The sequence below is a fragment of the Chrysemys picta genome, chromosome 1 (genome assembly GCF_011386835.1).
Source record: "Chrysemys picta bellii isolate R12L10 chromosome 1, ASM1138683v2, whole genome shotgun sequence".
Taxonomy (NCBI): Eukaryota; Metazoa; Chordata; order Testudines; family Emydidae; genus Chrysemys; species Chrysemys picta.
The window spans coordinates 98,437,428-98,460,938 of NC_088791.1; the positions used below are offsets into that span (position 1 = coordinate 98,437,428).

General features: G+C 43.5%; 2 protein-coding genes across 7 annotated transcripts in view; one reads left to right on the forward strand and one right to left on the reverse strand.

Moving 5' to 3' along the window:
* Window positions 1–23,511, forward strand: part of PRDM4 (PR/SET domain 4) — a 77,871-nt gene that overhangs the window by 14,122 nt on the left and 40,238 nt on the right. For 3 of the 6 annotated variants that reach the window (XR_010592031.1, XM_065564599.1, XM_065564655.1), the window contains exon 1: window positions 11,420–11,475. The exons of 2 other annotated variants lie outside the window; for them this stretch is intronic. Coding sequence is in view for 3 of the 4 variants with exons in the window: in XM_065564599.1 (XP_065420671.1) it covers window positions 11,435–11,475 (41 nt within the window). In the remaining variant the exon portion in view is untranslated. Of the gene's footprint in view, window positions 1–11,306; window positions 11,476–23,511 lie in introns of those variants that run through there. One more of the 6 variants, XM_065564607.1, reaches the window with a different exon arrangement.
* ASCL4 (achaete-scute family bHLH transcription factor 4) lies at window positions 17,163–17,938 on the reverse strand. Its single transcript, XM_005300842.5, has one exon. The coding sequence runs from the start codon at window positions 17,800–17,802 to the stop codon at window positions 17,239–17,241; it is 564 nt and encodes a 187-aa protein (XP_005300899.3). The 5' UTR covers window positions 17,803–17,938; the 3' UTR covers window positions 17,163–17,238.

The window sequence follows — 23,511 nt, forward strand, 5'->3', positions numbered from 1 at the left end:
CCAGGAATACAACACAGGTTTAAGATATAAGTACATAAGCAATATTCATTCTCTTGCTTATGATTAGAAATACTGCCCTCTCCAAATTCCATGTAGCATAGTGATAATTTCTTCTTGACAGGGATTTTTATTCCCTTCACCCAGAGTTCAAGCTGTGATGGGACAAGCATTTGTGCACATCCCCTCTTCACGGGTATGGGGAAAACAATCAACAAAGTATTTTGTCCACTGATGTTCCACAATGGTTTGTCTGGTGTCTATAGCCCTTCTTTTGTTGGGCAGGAGACGACACCTCTTGTGGTAAAGTAGTATTTCACCCTTGGTAATACTTCTCTCCTTACTGTACGGGTTTCCAGTTTCATAGCAAATACTTTTATAGTTACAAACACTTAAATATTACCTCATTGTGACAGATTCCCCAGGGTGCAACCTGGAACTGGGGTACCGCTGAGCCTTCTGGCTTACCAAGCTGGGCTCCTTCTCACATTGTGATGCTGTGACAAGCTACAGACTTTTGGCAGGTACTGCACTTACATAGACATCCACAGGCAGGAAAATACACCCAACTGAGTTACATGAACGCTTTTGCCAACCACTCATGAACCAACAATAGAGAGGCTTCAGCCAGTTCCCCCCAGCTCCCCAGCCTTGCACCCCAGAGCTGTGCCATCTTGCCCTGGTCAGAAGCCTGACCAGTGTAAGTTTAAGTTTATTACCCAGTCCACCACTTCTACAAAGGAAAGTGGACATGAACCAGCCCTTGTAACCTGAGCAGATTTTCCAAGCACTTCAATCAAAATGCACGGTTTTAGGTAAAATATAGAACAGATTTATTAACTACAGCAAGATAGATTTTAAGTGATTATAAGTAGTAAGCGTACAGATCGAAGTTGGTTACCTAAGAAATAAAAGTAAAATCACAATCTGAGTTCTAGAAACGAGACAGGATTTGAATGAAGCGGTGCCTCACCCTGATAGATAATACTAGCAGGTTACAGATCTTCCATACCCAGGCTGGAACTTTCTTTCAGCGTGGGACCACCTCCCCAGCTCAGTCTCTGTCCTCCAGACGTGTTTCCAGGTATTGAGTTGTGGGGAGAGAGAAGTCAAGTGATGATGTCACTTTCCCTCTTTTATAGATTCCTCCAGCTTGCTGGAAAGATCCTTTGCTATGACATGAGTCAAGCAGACTCCGTTGTCTAAATGCTATCTCTGCCAAGTCTCCCTTGTATATGGTTCCTGGGATAGTCCTGGGGAGTGTGGATTTCTTTAATGGGCCATCAGCGCATCTGGCTCCTCCGTTGTGGCACCTGAAAGGCTGATTGAGGGTGTTCCCAACCTTACAACATATTTCAGTAACACATACCTAGTGAAACTTCATAACTTCCCATATAATGATAGCACATACAATCCAACAGGATATTAATGTTCAACAGATCAAGACTTTTAAAATGATACCTCACAAGGCATACTTTGTACAAAACATATCATAATTATATGACAGTAGTGAATCTGGGGGTTCCAGGGTGCTGCTTTGAAGCACAGCATGCCACACTTATAACATGGGATACAGATGCTATAAGTGAGATTAATGCATGCAGCAACTTTCAAGCATTTCATAAAGTCCGAGCATTAAACACATCGCTATAAATCTAATACCTATTTTAAGAATACTAACACCCAGGTGAGCGAGAGTCGTATCCAGCTATGCATTTGTAGTGTTCAGTGAGGCCTAGGGGCCTTCACATGACCTGGCACCTGGTCTGCCAGCATCACACCCTTCAAATAGTACACCACGGAGAGCACCTCTGTAATAGAAAGCAACGACATTACCCAACAGTTTGGGACACAAAGTGATGGGGAAAAAATTCTGTTCAACTCATATCACAAGTGGGAAATGCAGGTAGGCACGATATATTTACGCAACATGCAACTTGGCCAGCACATTAGGCAACTCAAATTCACCTGACTAAATATTATGGGAACTTTAATGACCACAACCAATTTACTTCTCAGTTGGGAGATTATTATAATTATTTATTAATAATAATGTAATTATTTGGGCCCCACTGCATTAATGATAGATAGCCCCTCCCCCTAAGAGCTTATCAACTAAATAGACAAGACTAACAAAAGGTGGGAGGGGAAATGGAGGCACAGAGTGGGGAAGTGACAGGCCCACGGTCACACAGCAAGTCAGTGGCAGAGCTGGGAATAAAATGCAGGTCTCTTGATTCTCAGTCCAGGGTCCTAGCCACTATAATACACTGCCTCCCCTAAAGCTAGTACTTATAGAAGCACAGTGCTGCTTAACACACTGTGGGTCATTGATTTGCGACTGACACAGGGCAAAATTCAGTTCCGTGCAGAGTGACAGCACAGGCTCCCCAAGGGTGTAAGTAAGACTTATGTGGTGCATAGGTCTTGTGCTGGCCGTCTGCACAGGGCTTTCATCCTCAGAGGGTGTGGTCATTAGTACTCATGCTGTTGCTGCCCTGAGCTTCCCGGGGAGCAGAGCCAACTCATAGTAGCTGTCTTCAGCAGTTACTGAGCGTGCTCAGTACAAGCCAAGGAGCAAACCGGGAGGGGGCACTTGACCCCACATGCCACCTTCCCCGCCACCCGTTGCATCTGCCTGGGCAGTCTGCCGTCCAAGCACTGACCCTTCTTAGGTGGTGATGAAACTTGACACGGTCACAGCCTAAGACACCACCTGCATCAAAGTCCCTCAGCGAGAGAGAGAGAATGCGCTTGTCATCTCCACAGCCAGCTATTGGAGAAAAGGCAGAGCTGTCTTTCAGCACTTCTTTTAGAAAAGAAATACGCAAGAGCTTTGGCTACCCCCAAAGTGATAGTGTTAAAGGCAGTGTCCTGTTCTGATGGAGCAGTTAGACATTTGGACATGACATTCAGGGAAGGGAAGGTGTCCTGCCCAAGGATGATTGGTTTTATCCATTGGAGAAGGCCAATAATTGCCTGGAAAAGCACAGCCTGGGGTGTCTGAGTGCTATTAGGAAACAGCATGTATGTAAAACGTAATGGTAAAGCCAGGGCCAGCTCCAGCTTTTTTGCCGCCCCAAGCGGCAAAGCAAAAAAAACCAACAACCCGCGATCGCGGCACTTCGGCGGCAGCTCTACCGCGCCGCTTCATTCTTCATTCTTCAGCGGCAATTCGGCAGCGGGTCCTTCCCTACGAGAGGGACCAAGGGACCTGCCGCTGAATTGCCACCGAAGACCCAAACGTGCTGCCCCTTTTCATTGGCCGCCCCTTCATTCGCTGGTGCCTGGGTAAAGCTCACACCTGTGCCTGGACTGGGCAATTTTAGGGCATTGCTCATGGCAGGGGTGTGACAACCATGCTGCTCAGAGCGCTTCATTTGAGTACAGCATTTTCAAGGCACTTTGTGAGATCCTGGAAGGCTCTGAGGGCCAGGACTCAATCCTACATACCCTTACTCATGGGGTCTAGTCCCTTTGAAATCAATGGGCCTGGCTCTAATCTCAGTTACACTGGAGTCAATCTGGGGCCAGTCAGTCTTCACAGAGCACAATTATGGCTCTGCCACAAGCCCCACTGAAGGAACAGCAGATAGTTGCATTGCCCCAGGACTCATGCTGCTTCTGAGTGCCAGTCTAGGCCCTCGTTCCCCTCCTGCTACAGTGGGGAATATAATTGCTCCATCCCTATCCCTGGGGAAGATGACTTACTCTTCCACATGGTCTCAGGCAAGGCTTTGCCCTCTACCTGCATAGGAGAGGGCATAGTGGCCTCCTGACAGCGGCTCTCTCCCCCAGCTCTGCTATGGGTGATGTGAGTAACCCACACAGGAGGAACGGGGCACTTTCTGCCCTCTGGCTCCCTCTGATGGGCATGTAGTCAGGGTCACAACTGTACCCTTACTTTGTAAAGCCAGGGGGTTTACAAAAGCAGTGGAGGTGTTGATGGGGCAATAGATAACTGCTGTGAAGTGCTTTTGTGGGGATGGGCTTGTGGTGTTGATGGTGCATTCATTTTTCTCCTGGTTTTAGTCATGGTTTGTATTAGTTAGGGAAGGTGGCCTGTAGTGTTATGGATTTTAAAGAACAGTCTGACTGGTGTGTTAATTACACAGAGACTTCCCTCTACCCCAGAAGATACTTTATTACACATGTAAATATCACACAGGCAGCTCCAATATCAAATCTGGGTATCACAAATACAAAAATAAGGCAATAGGGCTAGTACTTTACATTAGAACATAAGAACGGCCATACTGGGTCAGACCAATGCTCCATCTAGCCCAGTATCCTGTCTTCTGACAGAGGCCAATGCCAGGTGCTTCAGGGGAATGAACAGGACAGGGCAATTTATCAAGTGATCCATCCCCTGTCATCCAGTCTCCACTTCGGGCAGTCAGAGGTTTGACATGGGGCCAGAACCTCAGATGCTGTCAGCACCAGACTCAAGATTAGTGTGCTTATTGAAAACTCTATTAAAATTGTAGGTTGTCACTTTAAATTTCAGGGGGGTTTTCTGGTTCTGCTTGCAGGCTAACAGGGCTCTGTAAGGAAGTGTGCTATCTGGGTTTAGCCGCAGTCATCCGCAGTCAGGGACAGCCTACAGTAAGATGGGGTGAGTTGTGCCTCTCTGTTTTAGGGAGAGCAGCCCGCTTTGTGTCTCTGTTTGGGGATTCTTGTGTGTTGTGAATTCTAAGAAGTAAAGTAGTGTTACATTGTAACTTTCCAGCAAAAGTATTCATGTTTTTATCTAATATTTCTCTCTCTGTGTGTGCATAACAGGAAAGTTGACATAATAGCTGAGGGCTGGGGGCAAATAAGAGCTAAGATTAAGAGGAATCTCCACTTGGCCTCCAAGTATGTATTTAGTGTATTACAGTGGGTGGGATAAGCTCTGTAGTTAACCCCCCAGCTTTCCTAGCCTGTGTTAATTGTACATCACTTTGCTCACAAATATGCCTACAGTAGTTTTGCACGAATTAAACGGAAAGGTGGCCTCAGATATGATTGCAGGGAGATGAGAGCAGCGTGGGAATTCGGAGACATGGGCTGACATATGGGCAGATGGATACACTGCCATGTAAATGCTTGGGTCACAGCGCCCTATACACAGTTGCTGGCAGTAAGAGTCTCTTCTTTTTAGGGTTTTTAAATTGTGTTTTCTGTGATATTTTTAAAAATCAAACCTCTGGCTCCCAGTTTGAGCCCATACCACATGGTCTGGCACTACTGGCTGCTGTGCCCATGAAGTAGGACATTTCCTCCCTAACCAGGAACAGCAGCTCATGCAGTCTACAGCAGAGAGGGGTTGATCAGGAGGGAGACCAAAATCGGGGAATTATTTCAGAACCTCAGAAGGGGGGTGGGGAGGGGCTTGGGAGCTCTTATTGTGGGGTAAATGGGTGGGGGGAGAGGCAGAGGTGAATGGGTGGGAACTGGTAGGGGATGGGGGAAAGTGGAGGTTTCTACCCTATAGCCATCCTTTTAGCAACATTAACAGCAGCGAAAATCTCTTCCCCTGCCTTGAGCCTGCAGAGTCATCCCCATCATATATACTGCAACAAAAAACTGCACGCTCAGTGTAGAAGGCTTCCTGTCCTCTGATTCCTCCTCCTGCTGAACTAGTGTGGCTGCGGCTCCACTGCCATGTCTGGATCCTGAGCCTTCTGAAACATGCCCTGAGATCCTGGCACTGGCTCAGGCACCCAGTGCAGTTCCTCATCCGTCTGACTTTCTCAGTGCACAGAGCCAGTGTTTTCCCCCCACAGCATTGCACGCAGTTCCCATGTTTTCCAGTCGCACACTGGTCTACAGAGAAGGGTGGGGATCAAGGATTCAGTCCAGTTCATCAAATAATAGACACAACGTCTGCCCTGCCCTTGACCTTCTATTATTGTCCCAGGCTTTATTGTAATGAACTGTAAGTCCCTTGGTCTTTTCTCTCCCTGTGATGCTCACTGCTCCCAGTGATGCCCATTTGAGCTAGACCCCCCTCACACACCATCTCAGAGACCCCCTATCTGCTCCTTTCCCCAGAATGCTGCCAATGCCCCACAAGTTGGCCTCAGGCCATCTGGCAGCACACTCATAGGAAGGACTATTTGGAGCCACACAAGCAATCGAAGCAGAATGGAGATGATCTCTGATGGAGAAGCTGACCCCTAGGAAAATAGCCCATGGTGGGTGCAGCCGTGCTTTTTGTACAGGTAAGTTATTTGGGGCAAACTTGCTCCCTGTGCAGTGAAGTGCAGAAAGTGGACCAGAAAGGGTTCCTAAGCAGTGACTGGTGCACTGTGGGATGAACCGTTCAGGGGCTATTGCATCAGCAATGCCCATCTACACTGGCACTGTATTAATGGAGATTGGCAGGTAGGGAATCACATGGTGGTCAGCCTTGCTTGAAGCAAGAGTAACACAAATGATGGTGTGATTGCCTCTGCAGTGTTGGAAGTTTCTTTGTGTGTGGGCATGGGGTGTGACAGAGGTGTTGCTAGAAAAGTGGTTAGCACTCTTAGTGCCTTAGATACATCTCCAGTGGCCCTGTTATTCCAGGCTTCTAAACCATTCTACTTCTCCTCCACCCTGACCTAGTAGCACTCTTTGGTATTTATTTCCAGAGTCCATGCACAATTCCAAATGTGCTTCAATCCTCACCCACACCACCTTTTATTTCAGCCTGGGGTTTCTCCTAGGCGGAGATTACCTATTACCATATTATGACAAATTTTCTGAAGACTGTGAGGTAATCAATGCCTACTACGGGACTAGGTTGAGCCCCCCAAGACTCATTTCACTCATGACCAAAGATTTGAACCCAGTGTGGCAGATATGGCAATTTCCTGAGGTATCCTTGACGTAGCTTTGAAGTCCATTCTTTTAAAAATGCAAAGTTTATGTATTATTGTGGAACTTCATGTAATGTCTCTGGGGGGAAAGATAACCAATGAAAACCCCGGGAAGTGTTATGCACTTCAAAGGACTGTTTCAAACAATATACCAGACAAGAATGAACTTTTGGAACAAAGTGGGTTTCCCAGGAAATCTCTAGCGGGAGGTGTGTGCAAATGTAATCCCTCCGATTATGCAAGAATCAGCCTTTTGAAGCTTTGCCCTGAGGAGGGGACCTTTTTTTGCTGATTAGCTGTTACCTGAGGAGCTGACCATCTTTGTGAACTTGTAACCACAGAAAAACCCAATTGGGGGGTGTTGAAGGACTGCCTCCTTCTAGAGTCCCTCTTGGAGTTGGGGGTTATCTTTGGTAAGCAGGGCTCTTTAATGTTTTTTAATTGTTTATATATTCTTTTATTGTTTTATTATGTTTTCTCTGTAATGCTTTTACCTTAAGAATGAATGTGCTTGCTTAGAAAGGGCTGTGTGATAACTTGTAACTTCTGGCAATTCTGTTGGGTATAGCCTCTGGAGGGAAGGTGAAGCGCAGACACTGGCTGTTTAAGCAGACTGGCTTGCTGGGGAACTCACAGTGTAAGCAGGGACCTGTGCAGCCTGGAAGTACCCAGGTCAGGAGGGAGAGAGAGATGGGTCTCCGCCCAAGATAGGTGACAGCTGAGCCAGGAGCCTTGAGTGGGTGCCAAACTGTGACACCCTGGCCTCCAGAGGTGGGATACTGCATCAGCTCACTACCCCACCTGGCACAAGTGGCATTGCTTTCCCCTCTCTCAGCAGAATTGCCCTCCATAAATCTCACTGCCTGCTTATAACTCCCCACCACTGCCTGTCAGCATGTCATCTTAAGCCCTTGTTTTCAGAAATTAATCCTCTCCCAAAGGTTTTATTTTTTAATTTGTTTCTTGCTTTTCTGAGTTTGACCATATGACAGGTGACTGTTGTGATACTGCACAGTGTGTTACACCTTGAAAACATGTTTCTCACCATCATTTATTTCATTTGTACATTACACCGTTCATTATCAGCTTTGTTTCTCTAAGGGAATAGAGAGATTTAATGTCATCAAGTTTGGTGCTGAGCAGATCACCTCAGGCAACTGAGTATTCCCATAGGAGGAATCCCTTGCTGGAGAGTCTGTGGAGTCTCCAGTGTTTCTTGAGTGGAAAGAGTTGCCAGGCATTTGTTTTTTGACCAGATCACCAGCTCAAAAAAGGACTCTGGCAGCTCCAGTCAGCACTGCAGACCAGGCTGCTAAAAGTCCAGTCAGCGGTGCAGAGGGGCTAAGGCAGGCTCTCTGCCTGCCCTGGCTCCGTGCGGCTCCCGGAAGCAGCTGGCATGTCCGGCTCCTAGGCACAGAGGTGGCCAGGGGGCATGGCGTGCTGCCCCCGCCCCGAGTGCTGTCTCCACAGCTCCCATTGGCTGGGAACCGCGGCCAGTGGGAGCTGCGGGGCCAGTGCCTGCAGGTGAGGGGAGCATGCAGAGCCCCCTGGCCGCCTCTGCACCTAGGAGCCGGACATGCCGGCTGCTTCCAGGAACCACCTGACATAAGCACCACCCAGAACCTGTGCCCCAAACTCCCTCATACACCCCAACTTCCTGCCTCAGCCCTGAGCCCCCTCCTGCACCCAAACTCCCTCCCAGAGCCCGCACCCTGTCCTGCACTCCAAACGCCTCAGGCCCAGCCCAGAGCTCCCTCCTGCACCCCAACCCCCTCATCCCCGACCCCACACCAGAGCCTGACCCCCAGCCAGAGCCCTCACCCCCCCTTCACCCCAAACCCCTGCCCCAGCCCAGAGCCCCCTCCCACACTCCAAACCTCTCATTTCTGGCCCCACTCTGGAGCCCACACCCCAACCAGAGCCCTCACCCCAACCCCCTGCCCCAGCCTGGTGAAAATGAGTGAGTGAGCAAGAGTGGGGGAGAGTGAGTGACCGAGGGAGGGGGAATGGAGTGAGCAGGGGGCGGGGCCTCAGAGATAGGGTGGGGAAGGAGCAGGGTCTCAGGAAGGGGCAAGGCAGGGGCGGGGCAAGGGTGTTCGGTTTTCTGCAATCAGAAAGTTGACAACCCTAAGAAAGAGGCACATCTAGACAACCATCTGATATGTAATTAAGGAAATACGGTCAGTTACATAAGAAGATCTGAAAATTTTATTTATTTTATAACCAGTAGTTCTAGTGAAATCAGTGCAAATGAGAGATGGTGGTTGGTGCTCAGTGCTGATGATTGACAGCCTTGGGGAGGAAAGTCTTTTATTTATCTCCAGAACAGTATGGCTGTAAAAACACCTTGTAGGAAATGAGATCCCTATCAGTGTGATTTTTACTCTCTGCACCTCTCAAAATACAGGGATAAGAACGGCCATACTGGGTCAGAACCAAAGGTCCATCTAGCCCAGTATCCTGTATTCCAGCAGTGGCCAGTGCCAGTTGCCCCAGAGGGAATGAACAGAACAGGCAATCATCCAGTGATACATCCCATCGCCCATTCCCAGCTTCTGGCAAATTTTGTTATTCCCAACCCCCAGGCTGAATCTCAGTAGAATCAAAATCTCAGATCCAGATGCTCCCAAAATGTGAAGGAGCTCAAAGCCCAATGTGATCCAGACTTCATGGCTCAGTTCTATCTCTGTAACAAGCTGAACCAAACCTGGATGCAAACACCTTTTGAATTTTTTGGAAGCTTGGATCCAGAACCAACTCTGCCCATATCCATTATTTCATGCAGCTACTGTGATGCACTACTGACATTTTAACAAGGGGCTGTCTCAAAAACGTAACATTTCATTTGATGAGATGGGTGACATTCCGTGTGTAAAATTCCCCCTCCACTCCTCAGAAAAATCCATCAGTTTCATATTCTGCCTCCTAAAAAAGAATTCCATCAATTCTATACCCTTCTGCGTATTTGTGAGAGGCAGCGCCTGTAGAGGTTCCCTCCATGTATGGATCTGGGAGGGACAATCGTATGGTGTAGGAGAGAAGGGATCTTTAAGTCCCTACAGCTTCCTGCTGCGGGAATTGTAGCTCAGCTGCATTTATTTTTTTTTCTTTTCAATTTTAGGGCTTGACTAAACTTCGTTGATGTAGCGACATCAATGCGCCCCTTCCCCAGTGTAAACACGCTGCACCGGTGGAAAACCCATTTTACACTGATGCAGCACATCTAAACTGAGGCAGCTACATCAGTGTCACTACACCATTGCAACAAACCCCAACACAGGCCGCTCTCTAGCAATCGGCTTGCATTCAATTACACAGGCTTATGTTGACCAGACTGTCTTCACAAGGAAAAGGCCTAGAGACATGTTTTTAAAAATGAAACCCTTTCCAGGGCCCAAAGACTGGCTTTCTTAACATAGGGCTTGTAAGGACCCATCCATCTCAGGGCATACGGCTAGCATTTCTGGCAATGAAATCTGTATCTATCATAAGCAGCAACAAATAAGGAGAAGCCAAACAAGCTGATCTTTCTAGCTTTAAAAGAAACAGCTCGTGTGCTGAGTTGGTCTCTGCTTTTCCTTTGAAGTCAATCCAGTAAACCCTACCCCGTACATGTACTCCCAGAGCATGTGAGATTTGCTTTCCCTTTTAAGCCCCTCCCCCCCTTGTAAAGTTTTGGGTGGAGGTTTCAATTCCTACGGTTTACCTCACTGACAAACTAGAATCCAAAACCTTCAGCCCAACCCTCAGGCCAGGCTTTGGTGCAAGCGACTGCCCTTATAGCACATGTGTTCTGGGGAGCAATTTGACTTTCCAATTCTCAGTGGTGTGTGAGCAGGTGTTGCCTAGTTAGGGCAGGGCAGGACAAGTTCTGGTGATGCAGAGTAAGGCAACCAAGCACCATTATCCTTAGTCACATTAAAAGTGCGACAGGATGGCTTTGGACTAGGGCCCTGTCCTGCAGTCCTCATACAGGCAAAACTCAGTTGATTTCAATGAGAGGTTTGCCTGCATCAGGACTGCTGGATTAAGCTGGTGGAACTGAATCCTACACAGTGATTAGCACCTCCTAATTCCTTTCCCCTGTCCCAGCTCTTGACTTGGCTCTCTAAAAGAAAATGTTCAGGTGCTGTAACTGGGGAAGGCCAGTGAATTGTCAATGATAAAACTATGCGGCCAAAGGAATAGCCTGCCCTAATAGTGTTTTATCTTTAAAAAGTTCAGACACCAATGGCTTGAACCATAGGAGTATGAGTGTGGGTGAGGAGGGGCAATCCTCCCTGGTGCTAAAAACTGTGATCCTGCGATTCCTTAAAAGAGCAAAGAGCCTGAACCAAAGCCCACTAAGTCAATGGAAAGACTCCCATTGACTTTACTGAGCCTTGGATCATAGACTATCAGTATCTGGAAGGGGCGTGTTTTCTGCTGCATGAAGTGCATTTCTGTTTTCCTGCTTGCACCTAGCCTGGAGCCTCTTCGGAGCAGTGCCATCATCCGCAAATTGCTGCAAATTACAAGAATTGTTGGCAAACTGGACTGATTTTACAAGAGCCAAGGGCCCAGTCCTGTGACCTCTCCACACTTGACATCCCATGGACTTCAATGGGAGCCTGGCACATGGAGGAGATTCCGGGTGTGGTGTCAGTTTAATATCCTAGATCCCCCTAGTCTGTCCTTCCAGGGGGATGGGCTTGCTGATCTAACAGCTTTTTTTTCCATCTCTAACTACTCTGATCCAAAGGGCCATCACTGGACACATTTGCTGTGGTCCAAGAGAATGAATGAAATGTATGAGAAATAGATGGCTGATATATTTATAATATATTTTCTCCTATTGGCAAGGCTTCAGTTAGGTACAGAATATTACTTACCTTGCTTTGTAAAGCGCTTTGAGATGTATGGATGTCCCGCACTATATAATTGCTGGGCATTCTAGGAGTCTAATAAATAATGGTTGTGTAGCTTTACATTTTTCTGCAATGTGTTCATGCTTCATTCTCTTGCTTGTCAGTTGCAGATAGGCTGGTGGTTATACTGGGGACCTGTAGAAAGTAAGTGTGCTTACTTTATATTTTTTAGGAACTTCAGAACTTACTGGGCCAGATTCATAGCAAGTATAAATTGGCATCATTCTGTTGACTTCAACTCCAGCTGTGGGTCTTCCCCCTTATAATGTTTCAGGTCTTCTTCTTCCTTTATTTCTCAGTGACAGAGGGAAAGAGGAGTTATTTTTTAAGCATATGCTCCCTGTTCACTTATTCCAATGAGATAACTGGCTTTGACTGCTTTACTGTCTGAATTATACTTTCCTATAGTGCCTTATGTTTTTCTTTGGACATTTATTGACACTGAGTAATTAACATGAAAGCAGTATGGATGGGCTTTGATTGAAGAAATCAGCTAGATAGCTATTAGGGGATTAAAAGCAATTCCATGGCCAGAATTATACATCTTTAAAATTGTGATAATATCAAGGAGCAAATGGATTTATAATTTAATGGGAGGAGGTGGGGTAGGGGGGCTTCAGACGTTCTTTTTCCATGTTTGATAGAAAGATTACAGAGGATGCATTTGGTGTGCAGAAGTTTGATAAAGTTATTGAGCATTTTCCTAAGAATAGCACCACTTGTCTTTCTTGTAAACAGTAATTGTGCCAAATGAAGAGAATTCTTCTGTTCAACATTTTTATTAAAACATTAGTTCCCAGGGTGACAAGTTGGATCATCCTCTGTTTTCAAAGTCTGATAACCATACACTTTAGAAGCTTTGAAGAAAACCTTTGTCTAGACAGATGCAGCTTAGGAAAGCTTTTGAACTGTAGCATTCACGAGAAAATGTTGTTAACATTGTTACATATAGGATTTTTGGATTTTGTATTTGGGAATTCTTCAGCAATCTCGTACTTCCTTGTGCTAAAACAAAGCACAATACTTGTATGAGAACAGGGACTGTGAGAAAACAAAATATAGAGCTTTGTCTCCCAGAAGGATCTTTTTTTCCCTGTACAGTGTTTCCACGGAAGGAGTTTCATTCCCAGCTAGCAGTTCATTTCCAGCCTTCAGAAATAATAATCACCTACTGGTGGCTATTACATTTTAACTCTTTAATCTTTTGTGTCTGGTTGGCATTATTAGGAGCCTTCACAATTGTTAAAAGGAGTAAAATAGCCAACTTGAAAACAATAATAAGAACTATGACAACAAACTTATTGAAAAGTTTCTCTGCAACAAATTCACTTGATTTGAACCCTAGCGGTCTTTTTTCTCAGTATTATTTCACATACCCAGGGTTTATTTCTGAGGGCAGAACATCAAAGATTTACAAGTAACAAAATGGAGCCACCTAACAATACAAAGGGCCAGTCAGTGTCTAGCTCATGTGGGTGTGTGTACGAGGAGGGGATGATTCCAGGAGCTCTCCATGTTCACATGCAATCCCTGTGGTCACCTGAGTGTAACTGCTGCTCTCTGTTAGCATGTCCTGGGTCACTAGCCACCTGAAAGGAAGCTGGGAGGGGGAAGAGCCCCTTTCTGCCCAGCAGAGCTAGCTGGCCACAGAGGGGAAGGCATGCAACACTCTCTTTATATGCCAGGGAAACCCAGCAAGGGGTGAGGGGACTTGGGGTTGGCTCTGCAATGTCCCCAATACAGGCCTTTGAGGTACAATGTGATTTGAAAAACTCTTTAGAAGTCTATCCAATATCCTCTGACCAGGAGGTAACATGGTCATTATGTCCATATTTAGGTTTATTGGCTTGGATTGATTTAACCATTAATGATACTTATACATATATACAATGCTTTTCATCTTCAAAGCACTTTACAACAATTAAGATTCACAGCCTCCACATGAGGTACTATAGGTGAATAGGCATTATTCTTAGATAACAAAGGTTTACGTGAAAAACACAACAGTCTTAACTATAGAGTCACAACCAGCACCTCTATAATCACAAAGCCCATTGTACAGATCAGGAAACTGAGGACGGAGGGTTAAAATCTCTTGTCTGAGGCCACAAAGGGAGTCAGGACTGGTCTACACCTAAAAATTGGATCAACCTAGTTACATCACTCAGGGATGTGAGAAAGATTTTGCACCCTGTGCAATGTAGTTAGAGAGACCTAATCCCCCCATAGATGCAGGTAGATTGATGGAAGAATTCTTCTGCCAACCTAACTACTACCTCTTGGATATGTGGATTACCTGCATCAATGGAAAAAACCCACAATTCAAGAGGAATGTTGATAAATTGAGGGGGGGGGGGGGGGGTTCAGAGAAGATCCACAAGAATGATTAAAAGATTTATAGACTCAAGGAGCTCAATCTTTTGATCTTAACAAAGGGAAGGTTAAGGGGTGACGACTACAGTCTATAAGTACCTACATGGGGAACAAATATTTAACAATGGGTTCTTCAGTCTAGCAGAGAAAGGTGTAATATGATCCAATGGCTGGAAGCTGAAGCTAGACATATTCTGACTGGAAATAAGGCGTAAATGTTTAATGGTGAGAATAATTAACCATGTGTCGTGGTAGATTATCCATCAATGACCATTTTAAAATCAAGATTGGATGTTTTTCTAAAAGATCTGCTCTAGGAATTATTTGGGGGAAATTCTATACCCTGTGTTATAGAGGTCAGACTAGATGATCGTAATTGTTCCTCCTGGCCTTAGAATCTGTGAATCTATTGTGTGGGACACATCTAGACTATGATACTACAGCACCATAGCTGTGCCGCTGTAGTATAGACGTGGCCATAGTATCCAAAGCCAAGAGTAGAAGCCAGGAAAGTCCTGTTCTCAGACTACTACCTTACTCCCCCCCCCACACACCAAAGATAAACATGAAAACATGAAAACATATACACCTGAAAAGATGTATTCCAACTCTGGAAACTCATCCATACCTCTACAGACAACTGCCCACGCAGCAGGAGGTGCACTGTCTGGAAACTGGAAGCAGCCCTGCTTCAAAAAGGGAACATAGCTAATATATAAAGAACAGGGGACTAAGCCGCTGTGCTTCACTGTGATTTTTAACAGTGCTTTTTAGTATTATTAGAGCTGAGTGAATAATTCATAGCAAATAACTCATAAACCAAATTTAGCTCCTTGTTGTTTGTGAATTGTTCATGGGCAGATGATTATCTCTCCAAATGTTTTTCTTCTTTAAAATTATTTGCTGAATAATTTTGATCTTTAAATTGCTAGTGAGCAGGTCAGTACTAGAAATCAATATGGAATATACAAAATTTGAAATGAGAGCTGTACGGGTTCGTTCTGATTGGATACATATGTCACATAATTGTTTTTTCATTTCCTAATTGGATGAAGAGGACATTTAACAGATTTACATTGCAGCTATTCACATTTCTGAGTTTAATATTTGCTTTCTGTCAGTTTGTCATAGAGTTATAGATTTAAGGCCAGAAGGATCATTGTGATCATCTAGTCTGACTTCCTGTATAACACAGGCCATAGGACGTCCCCGAATGAATTCCTGTTTGAACTAGTGCATGTTTTTTAGAAAAACTTCCAATCTTGATTTAAAAGTTTCCAGTGATGGAGAATCTACCACAACCCTTGGTAAATTGTTCTAATGGTTAATTACTTCCACTATGTAAAATGTGACCCTTATTTCTAGTCTCAGTTTGTCTAGCTTCAACTTCCAGCCATTTGATCTTGTTATACCTTTGAGACCTCTATTATCACGTTTCTGTTCCCCTTGTAGGTACTTACAGACTGTGATCAGGTCATCTCTTAACCTTCTCTTTGTTAAGCTAAACAAATTGAGCTCCTTGAGTCTAGTTTCCCCTGTTCCCTGAAAATTCAGTTTCTGGGAACATTTCTCATTCACTAATCTCCATGAAAAGTGAAAATAATTTTTTTAATTAAATTTTTTTATTTAAGCAAATATTCATGGACATGTTTTGAGGTATCTGACCAGCACTAATGTTCATTCATATTTGTACATGAACATTTTCAGGATTTCCGTCAAGGTATTTGGCAAGGGAGATAAGGAGAGAAAACCATCAAATCAAAGTGATCCCATAAGTAGAAGGGGAGGGGAGTTTAAAGGTTTATTTTGGTATTATTTTAAAGTAAGGGGGGGTAGATCATTTGGAACGGGAAGAGAGAGAATACATTCTGGGTCTGGTTCAACACATCCCTTAAGCACATGCGTATCTTTAAGCACATACTTAAGTGCTTTGCTAAATCAGGGCCTTGGAGAGTAGTAAATGAAGAAAAAAAGAACTTTGAGAGATTTGGAGAAAAACTCCGATTGCCTTCTGAGTGACAATGGTTCAAATTAAATATATATTGTAGAGCTTGAGGTACATATTTTAGAAAAGTCTGTTTTTAAAAGTAATACAATACTTTAAATGTAAGGAAAAATGCCCACATTTTCCATATGAATGTAGCTTGATATATTTCAGCCTTTCTGTAGACACTAGTACATGACGACTACAGGAGTATGTTTCCATGCATATTACCTCCAACCATCAAATAGATGTCATGATCAATAGCATTTGTCTGCAAATACAATTTATATAAATGAAGGTGCACAGGGAAAAGGTGGATGTCTTCACCACAATTTCATCACTATGATTTTGTCTGATTGGGATTTTACAGAACTATATTTAGCACATTAATTTAGTATTGGTTAGGATGGAAATTTCAGTCTGCCATTTGCTGAGAGTAATTCTTTAAAATAAGTCCCAAGTTTTCTTCACATCCTCACACCCCCAAAGCATCCTAATTATGGACCATCTGCTTGCATTAAAAAGGACATTGCCAAATAGATTCAACCTGAAATATAGATTTCATTTTTAAAAAATTTGTTTTTCAAAACCTAATATTAATAGAAATATTTGCATGAGTTTTAAAAATGTTGGTGAAACATATGTTATCTAATTTTTACACCCTCTTTCCCTCCCACCCCGCAACCACAATATTTGCAAACCAAACATTGCATCATTGTATCAGTGCATGGAAACTAGAAAATAAACCTGACTAGGAAAAAACTCTAAACCTGGTTAATCTATTTTCATTTTCCCACTGAGTGAAAAGCAAAAAGTAACCCAACAGCATAAAAGGTGAAGAGTAATTTAGATTTTAAAAACTGTTTCAAGTTTAATAATCTAAACCACAATTAGTAAACACAGCTGAGGAAATTTGAAAGGAATGTGTGTATCCTTACGAACCACTTGTAGGCTACATGCATGCAACAACAGTGAAAAGGTCTTCTCAGAGACTGAAGATACCTTTATTTTCCCAGGCTCTTTCCTCTTTCGTAGGATACATTTTTACCTATAGAAAAATCATGTGGATTTAGATACCATAACAGAGTTTTTGATTGGTCTTGAAGGCATATGTTTCTGAAGATGATGTTTCCTAGATGCAAGTCTCCTCAAACTCACTGTATGGAGATGAAGATAAAGAGGTTTTAGACTCTCCATCACTGTTGCATTCCCTTCTTAGATCAGGACTGGAAGCATCTGTAGCCTCCTTAGCAGATATTGTTTCCTTACTGGTAGACCCTAATGGCTGACAGTCCAGCAAACTCTGAAGGTGTTTAATGTAATTTATTGCGGCTCTTAGGGTCTCCACTTTGCTGAGGCGTTTGTCTGCAAGCTCCTTGGGAAGATGTTCTCGGAGGCGTGCATATCCCTCATTCACACAACGCACTCTTTGCCTCTCTCTCTCATTTCTCTTTCGAATGAAGGCAGGCTCAAAAGAATAGTCATAGACTCCTACATATCCAGAGAAAGGGATGTAGGAAAATCTACCTGAATAACCACGGTAGGCTTGGTCCCAATAAGTTGGATCGAAATGAAAGGGAACACCAAAAGGCTCTCTTAGTGGTAACCCATGAGGATTCACATGGTTATTTCCCATGGACATAGCTCCTGAGAATAACATCCCATTCAATAGTCCATCATCTTTATTGCTGTCCATTGTTTACCAGTGCAATTTTAATCTCAAATTTGGCTTCCAAATCTTGCATTAATCCATGCATGGAGGAAACATTTGTATTGGGTCCTCTGCTCCACAGTCTGCTCTGTTCTTGTGGGTGAGATCTATGTCCAGTTTTAAAGGCAAAACTAACAATTCATGAAGTCCACAATATGACTGAAAATCAGCTCTACTCCTCAATCTTTTATAGAGGCAGGATGCCATCTAATTTATAGACCAGCTTTTAGGACTATTACTCCACACTTTAAACCCAGCATTTCCTCTGATCTTCATCTTTCAGAAGATAATAAGAGGGTTCCTGTATTCCTTTTCTTCTAGCTTGAAAGTGTGTCCGTAGAGTTAACACCAAACATAAACAAGCTTCCAGGCTCTAAACACTTCTCTTGTATTGTAACCCACAATATCTTTTGATAAAGTTGTCTCCAAAAGATGGGTAATTTCCAAAGTTTATAGGGATCTTCAAAGTTTTGGCAGCACTCCTCCCACTCAGGAACTGAAGATCTCCTGTCAGCTGAAAAACTAGCCAAAGGCTTTTCACACTGTAATCCAAAATACATCTGCAGCCTTTGTTGTTTCTGCTGTTCCAATCCAACTGAAGCGGGTTCTCCAGCAGTATGCAAAACTTATATGGTATCTCTTTAGCTTTCTAGGAAGGCTGAGAGATCATCAAAGGAAAGAGTGCTCTCTTGTGGTTGCAAGTCGTCTCACATCAAGATTACATACGTGCCTCCAAGAAAGGAAATCAGTGATTTCTTGGTGTTTTCTTCAGCTGAAAAGAAAGCTTTTCCAGCAAGTTCTGAGGAGAGCTGGGTTCAAAAATTCAAAATATATTTTTTGAGAAAACGTTCATGATTTTTTTTGTGCGTTTTTCATTGACATTTTGGTGTGATGGAAAATGGTCTGAACATCTCTGGTGAGGACTAGTTGCCTTAACAAAAAAAAAAACCCTTAAATTGCCCCCCAAATGGCAGTGCTGCTGTTGCAGCATGTTTGGCTAGATTCTGGCCTGTGAAATCAGTGAGAGTTAGGTTCCTAAGCACCTTTGAGGATCTGGGCCTAAATAAGGGAACAAAATTCCCCATGCCAAGAAATATGCACGTGCTGGTGCAGTAGTGACATCGGTATGCACTTTTAAAAAAGTATGCTTGGCTTTTTGTATGGGGTTATTTTGCAATCCTAAAAAACACTGCCACAAAAGTGGCCTGTTTTTTAATTTTCAGAGTATGCTCGACTTACTTGGGGACCATTGCAAACAGTCCTGAGGCTGCCCTGACTTATGCCAGGGGCAGAATCAGCCCCAAGAAGCCTCAAAAATTGGGGAAGCATGAAGGTGGAATGTAGCCACTCCTCCACCTCTGGGTCCTACACTCAGCACAGCTCAACCAGCCCACAGGACTGGGGCCATAGTGTTTTGTACCATTAATGTAGAACATAAGAACGGCCATACCGAGTCAGACCAAAAGTCCCGATCTAGCTCGGTATCCCGATAGTGGCCAGTGCCAGATACTTCAAAGGGAATGAACAGGTGCTCATCAAGTGATCCATTAGAATTAGAATGATACTTTTAATAAGGCGTGAAAACATTTTATATCAAGACTGGCTGTCTTTCTAAAAGATAAGCTAAAGCTCAAACAAAAGTTATGGGCTAGCTGCATGAATTAACTGGGAGAGGGTCTACTGTTGTTTAGGCAGGAGGGCAGACTAGATGATCATAATGGTCCATTCTGGTCTTAACATCTGTGAAAACACTGGGTCATAATGGAACTCTCACCATAACAGCTTTTGCTCTCAGCAAACACTAGCATAGCCATGATTTCATGATTTGTTTTTAATTTAACAAATGAAAATAGTCGGGGTTTTGTTTGTTTTATTTAAACCTTACCCTGCAGCTTTTGCGACTCAAACACTACAGTATTGTCTAGAGTAGGGACTAAGATTCTCTAGAAACAAATGGGATGTTGACTGGTCTGTTGTCGTTGTCCAACTCAAAAAGCAAACAAACAGCTTAAATGGAAATAATTTAGATTTGTATAATTCTTTCATTTAAAATAGTTTAATGTGTCATTAGCAACACAGGACTGGCACTTATTTTTTAAGCTATGTGTTTTTAAACAGACAGTGTACCTTTAAAAGCCCAGAAAAATTCCCTGAAACTGTTTAAAATCCTGGATGGTCTTTGGAGTCTTTAAAACCATTCCTAGTGTCTAGCCATGTTCAAAGGGCAGAATTATATTTCAGTTCAGTAACACAAACATTGTTTATTGCCATCAGACTTTTATTTCAATGTTTACTGTAAATACCGCTCACCTGCAGTTCCCAGAGCACTGAAAACCCCCTGTGTTAAAGGGATACATGATTTTCCTAAAGTAAATCCATTTTCTTAATTATTTTAAAATATAAAATGATCATAGACTAAATATTGATTTGAATGATCAGAAAAGCCAGGTGCATATCAGAGTCCACACTGACAGGGAATGATTTGCTTCAGCAACATGAGAAAAGTGAAAATGTGATGCTAATTTTTGTTGATTGGATTATCATATTGACAGACTAATGGGATTCTCTCAGGCTGAAGTTTGCCTCTTGCAGAGAACCAGAATGAGGCTTTTGCACCAATTAAGTCCCATTTAAATTCTCTGGTGAGGGCTTAAGTAGGACTATGGTGATGCATATTTCATGTACTGGCCCTCTGTACAGGCCAGATCCTGCTCACGTTACCTACACAAACAGTCCCTCACACTGTAAAATTAAAATTCATAAGCATTTTCACCTTAAATCCAGGGCTAGATTAAGACAATATGAGGGATTGGCTCCAAAAACACTGCCCCTTCTAGAAATATATAGTTCTTTGTATACCTTGATCTCCTTTCTCAGATTCCCGCAAACAATCTCCTCTCCTTGATGCCTTGCCACCTATAGACTCTTTGATCTCTTCACACAATCCCCTCCAACCCGGACAGAATTTTAGGATCTAATTCTGTTCATGTTATTATAAATTAGGAGTAGCTCCATTGTAGTCAATAGAGTTACACTTGTGCAAAAATTGCTATGAAAGGAGAATCAGGCTCTTAGTTTCTCACTGATTCACTGCTGAGTCAAGGCCTTTCAGAGCTCTGGAGCAAGAGCTCAAGGATTTATGGATTCCTTCTTAATCTGCCTCTGCTTAAATCCCATCTTTTTATTTTTTTTTTAATACATTGGGACAGTCCATAAATTCTCCATTTTCCCTGTTTTTTCCATTCACTTCTTGTACTTCAATGTTCATTCTTAATTATCTACTTGAAACTATAGAAAATATTTCCCACATAAATGAAAATAAAATTTAAATAATTATTCCCTCCAGATACAGTTTAGTTATAGTTCTGATTGCACATCTCACAATATGATTTGTAAAGCCCAAACAATGTAATCTTGACTGTGCAATAGTGACAAAAAATCCCAATAGCAAATACTATAACTCAGCTTTCCATCCTGCTGTTGGTGCCACTCACACTAACTGGAATCATGTACATCTCTGGTGTGAAGCCTTGAAGCCAGTGGCATATTTACAGCAACAGCTTCCCAATGACAAGTATTCCCTGTGGATCTTGTCTGAAATTAAGCTCAGATTGATTAAAATGCTCTGGTAGAACATAAGAACTAGCTGGATGCATGCAAGTACACCTGTTTCCCACCTGGTAATGTCAAAATGATTTTATCTATAAAACTAACACCCAGGAAGTAGAAAAAAGTGCTGAAGGCAGACCAGGGGAGGCTCCAGGCACCAGCGCACCTAGGGTGGCAAGCCGTGGAGCGCGGCCTGCCAGTCGCTGTGGGGGCGGCAGTCAGGGAGCCTTCGGCGGCATGCCTGCAGGAGGTCCGCTGGTCCTGCAGCTTCGGTGGCAATTCGGCGGTGGGTACGCCAAAGCTGCGGGACTGGCAGACCTCCCGCAGGCATGCCGCCGAATCCACGTTACTAGCGGACCTCCCGTAGGCGTGCCGCCGAAAGTTGCCTGACTGCCGTGCTTGGGGTGGCAAAATACATAGAGCCGCCCCTGAGGAAGACTATCTGTTTTATGCTTGTATGCCTTTGTTATGCTTTTTGGTTTGTCTTCTTCATTGCAGTTTACTTGATACAAACCAAAGTTTATACATTGCCAATTTCTTGTGTTAATTGCATACTGCAATAGAATAATAATAATCTAAAAATATCTTGCATTTATAGAACAACTAAGGAATCCAAAATATGCTAAAAAAGCTCAGAACATTTATGATTTTGTAAGGTTATAAAGTTGTTGTCTCCTCTTCAAAATGTGGCATCTGTCCCAGTTTGACAGCCAAACATAAGAGCTGGATTTAATCTAAATTCTTATACCATATCCATCACCATGGTATTTGTGTGCTGACTAATGAGTGATACACCAAATGGGGAAAAAAACCCATTGTTTGGTGTTAGAAAACTGGGCTCAAATCTGTGGAATGAGTTCAGCGCTCTCACCCTGTTTCTTGGTGTTTCTGAGCAAAGGGTATCAGAGGGTATCACTACCAGAACTGACATTAATTCAGCAAAACTATTGATCTGTCCATATACAGCATAAAATGGATTTATTTGGGGTTTGGATCCCATTGGGAACTGGGTATCTGGGTGATAGAGACAGGAGCACTTTCTAAGCTGTTTTCAATTAAGTCTGCAGCTTTGGGGGTGTGGGTCAGACCCTAGGTCAGTGTTGCAGCAGGTTAGCGTATCTGGCTCAACAAGACAGGGTTCTGAAGTGCCAAGCTGGCAGGGAAAACGGGCTCAGAGGTAGTCTCAGCACATCAGGTGACAGTCCCAAAGGGGTTTCTGTGACCCAACCCGTCACAGTGTGCCTGGACCCTGCAGAAGGTTCCATTAAGAAGTGTTAAAGTGCCATGCTCAATGCATCTCGTTCTCCCTGAGACTGGAAGAGTCATTCTTCGATTTCATGATGTCTCCAGTAGCTACTGGTAACCTGAAGATGGGAGCTCTGCAACTGCTCCTAATCGCATGGTATGGCAGTCCTTTAGGATTCCAGTGGATACAGGACAGTTGCCTTAGTAATACATTGACAGATAATAAATATTCTCAGCATAGAAATAATGTCTTGCCTTTTGGAAGAAATGTTTTTTAAAAGCTGTATCCATTGCTCATGGGTTGTTAGAACATTTTTCTTCCTAATATACATTACAGCACATCAGACATTCAGCACACATCTCTCTGCAGACACAGGTGAATTTCTCAGGCAATTGCATTTAATTTTATCACTGACCTACCTAGACATTGCTATATGGTTTAAACTGGTCTTTAGATAACTTTACCCCTTTAGAAAACTGATATGTGACTACAATACAAGGTGGAGGATTGGATGGCTCAAGGGCTAGGTTGTGAGATAAAGATCTGCTAATTTCTGTTACTGGTTCCAATACAGTGCAGGCTGATAGTGACCATAACTTGTTATCATTCGATTGCTGTTTGATGGCCTGTGTGAAACAAGGTGATGGTTTTAATGATGTAGACACCTCTCCAGTAGGAACTGGACTTATGTCACTACCAGAACTGACATTAATTCAGCACAACTATTGGTCTGTCCATATGACAGGGTCCAGGACTAATATAATAGATGGTGCTGCAGAGTACAGTTGAGACTGTGACACTCTATACCTCGGGAGAGCGCCTTGTAACCCACATATTCA

Bases quoted from the DNA above. Each gene is read 5' to 3' on its own strand.
- ASCL4 (XM_005300842.5), bottom strand. From the start codon at position 17,802: ATGGACAGCAATAAAGATGATGGACTATTGAATGGGATGTTATTCTCA.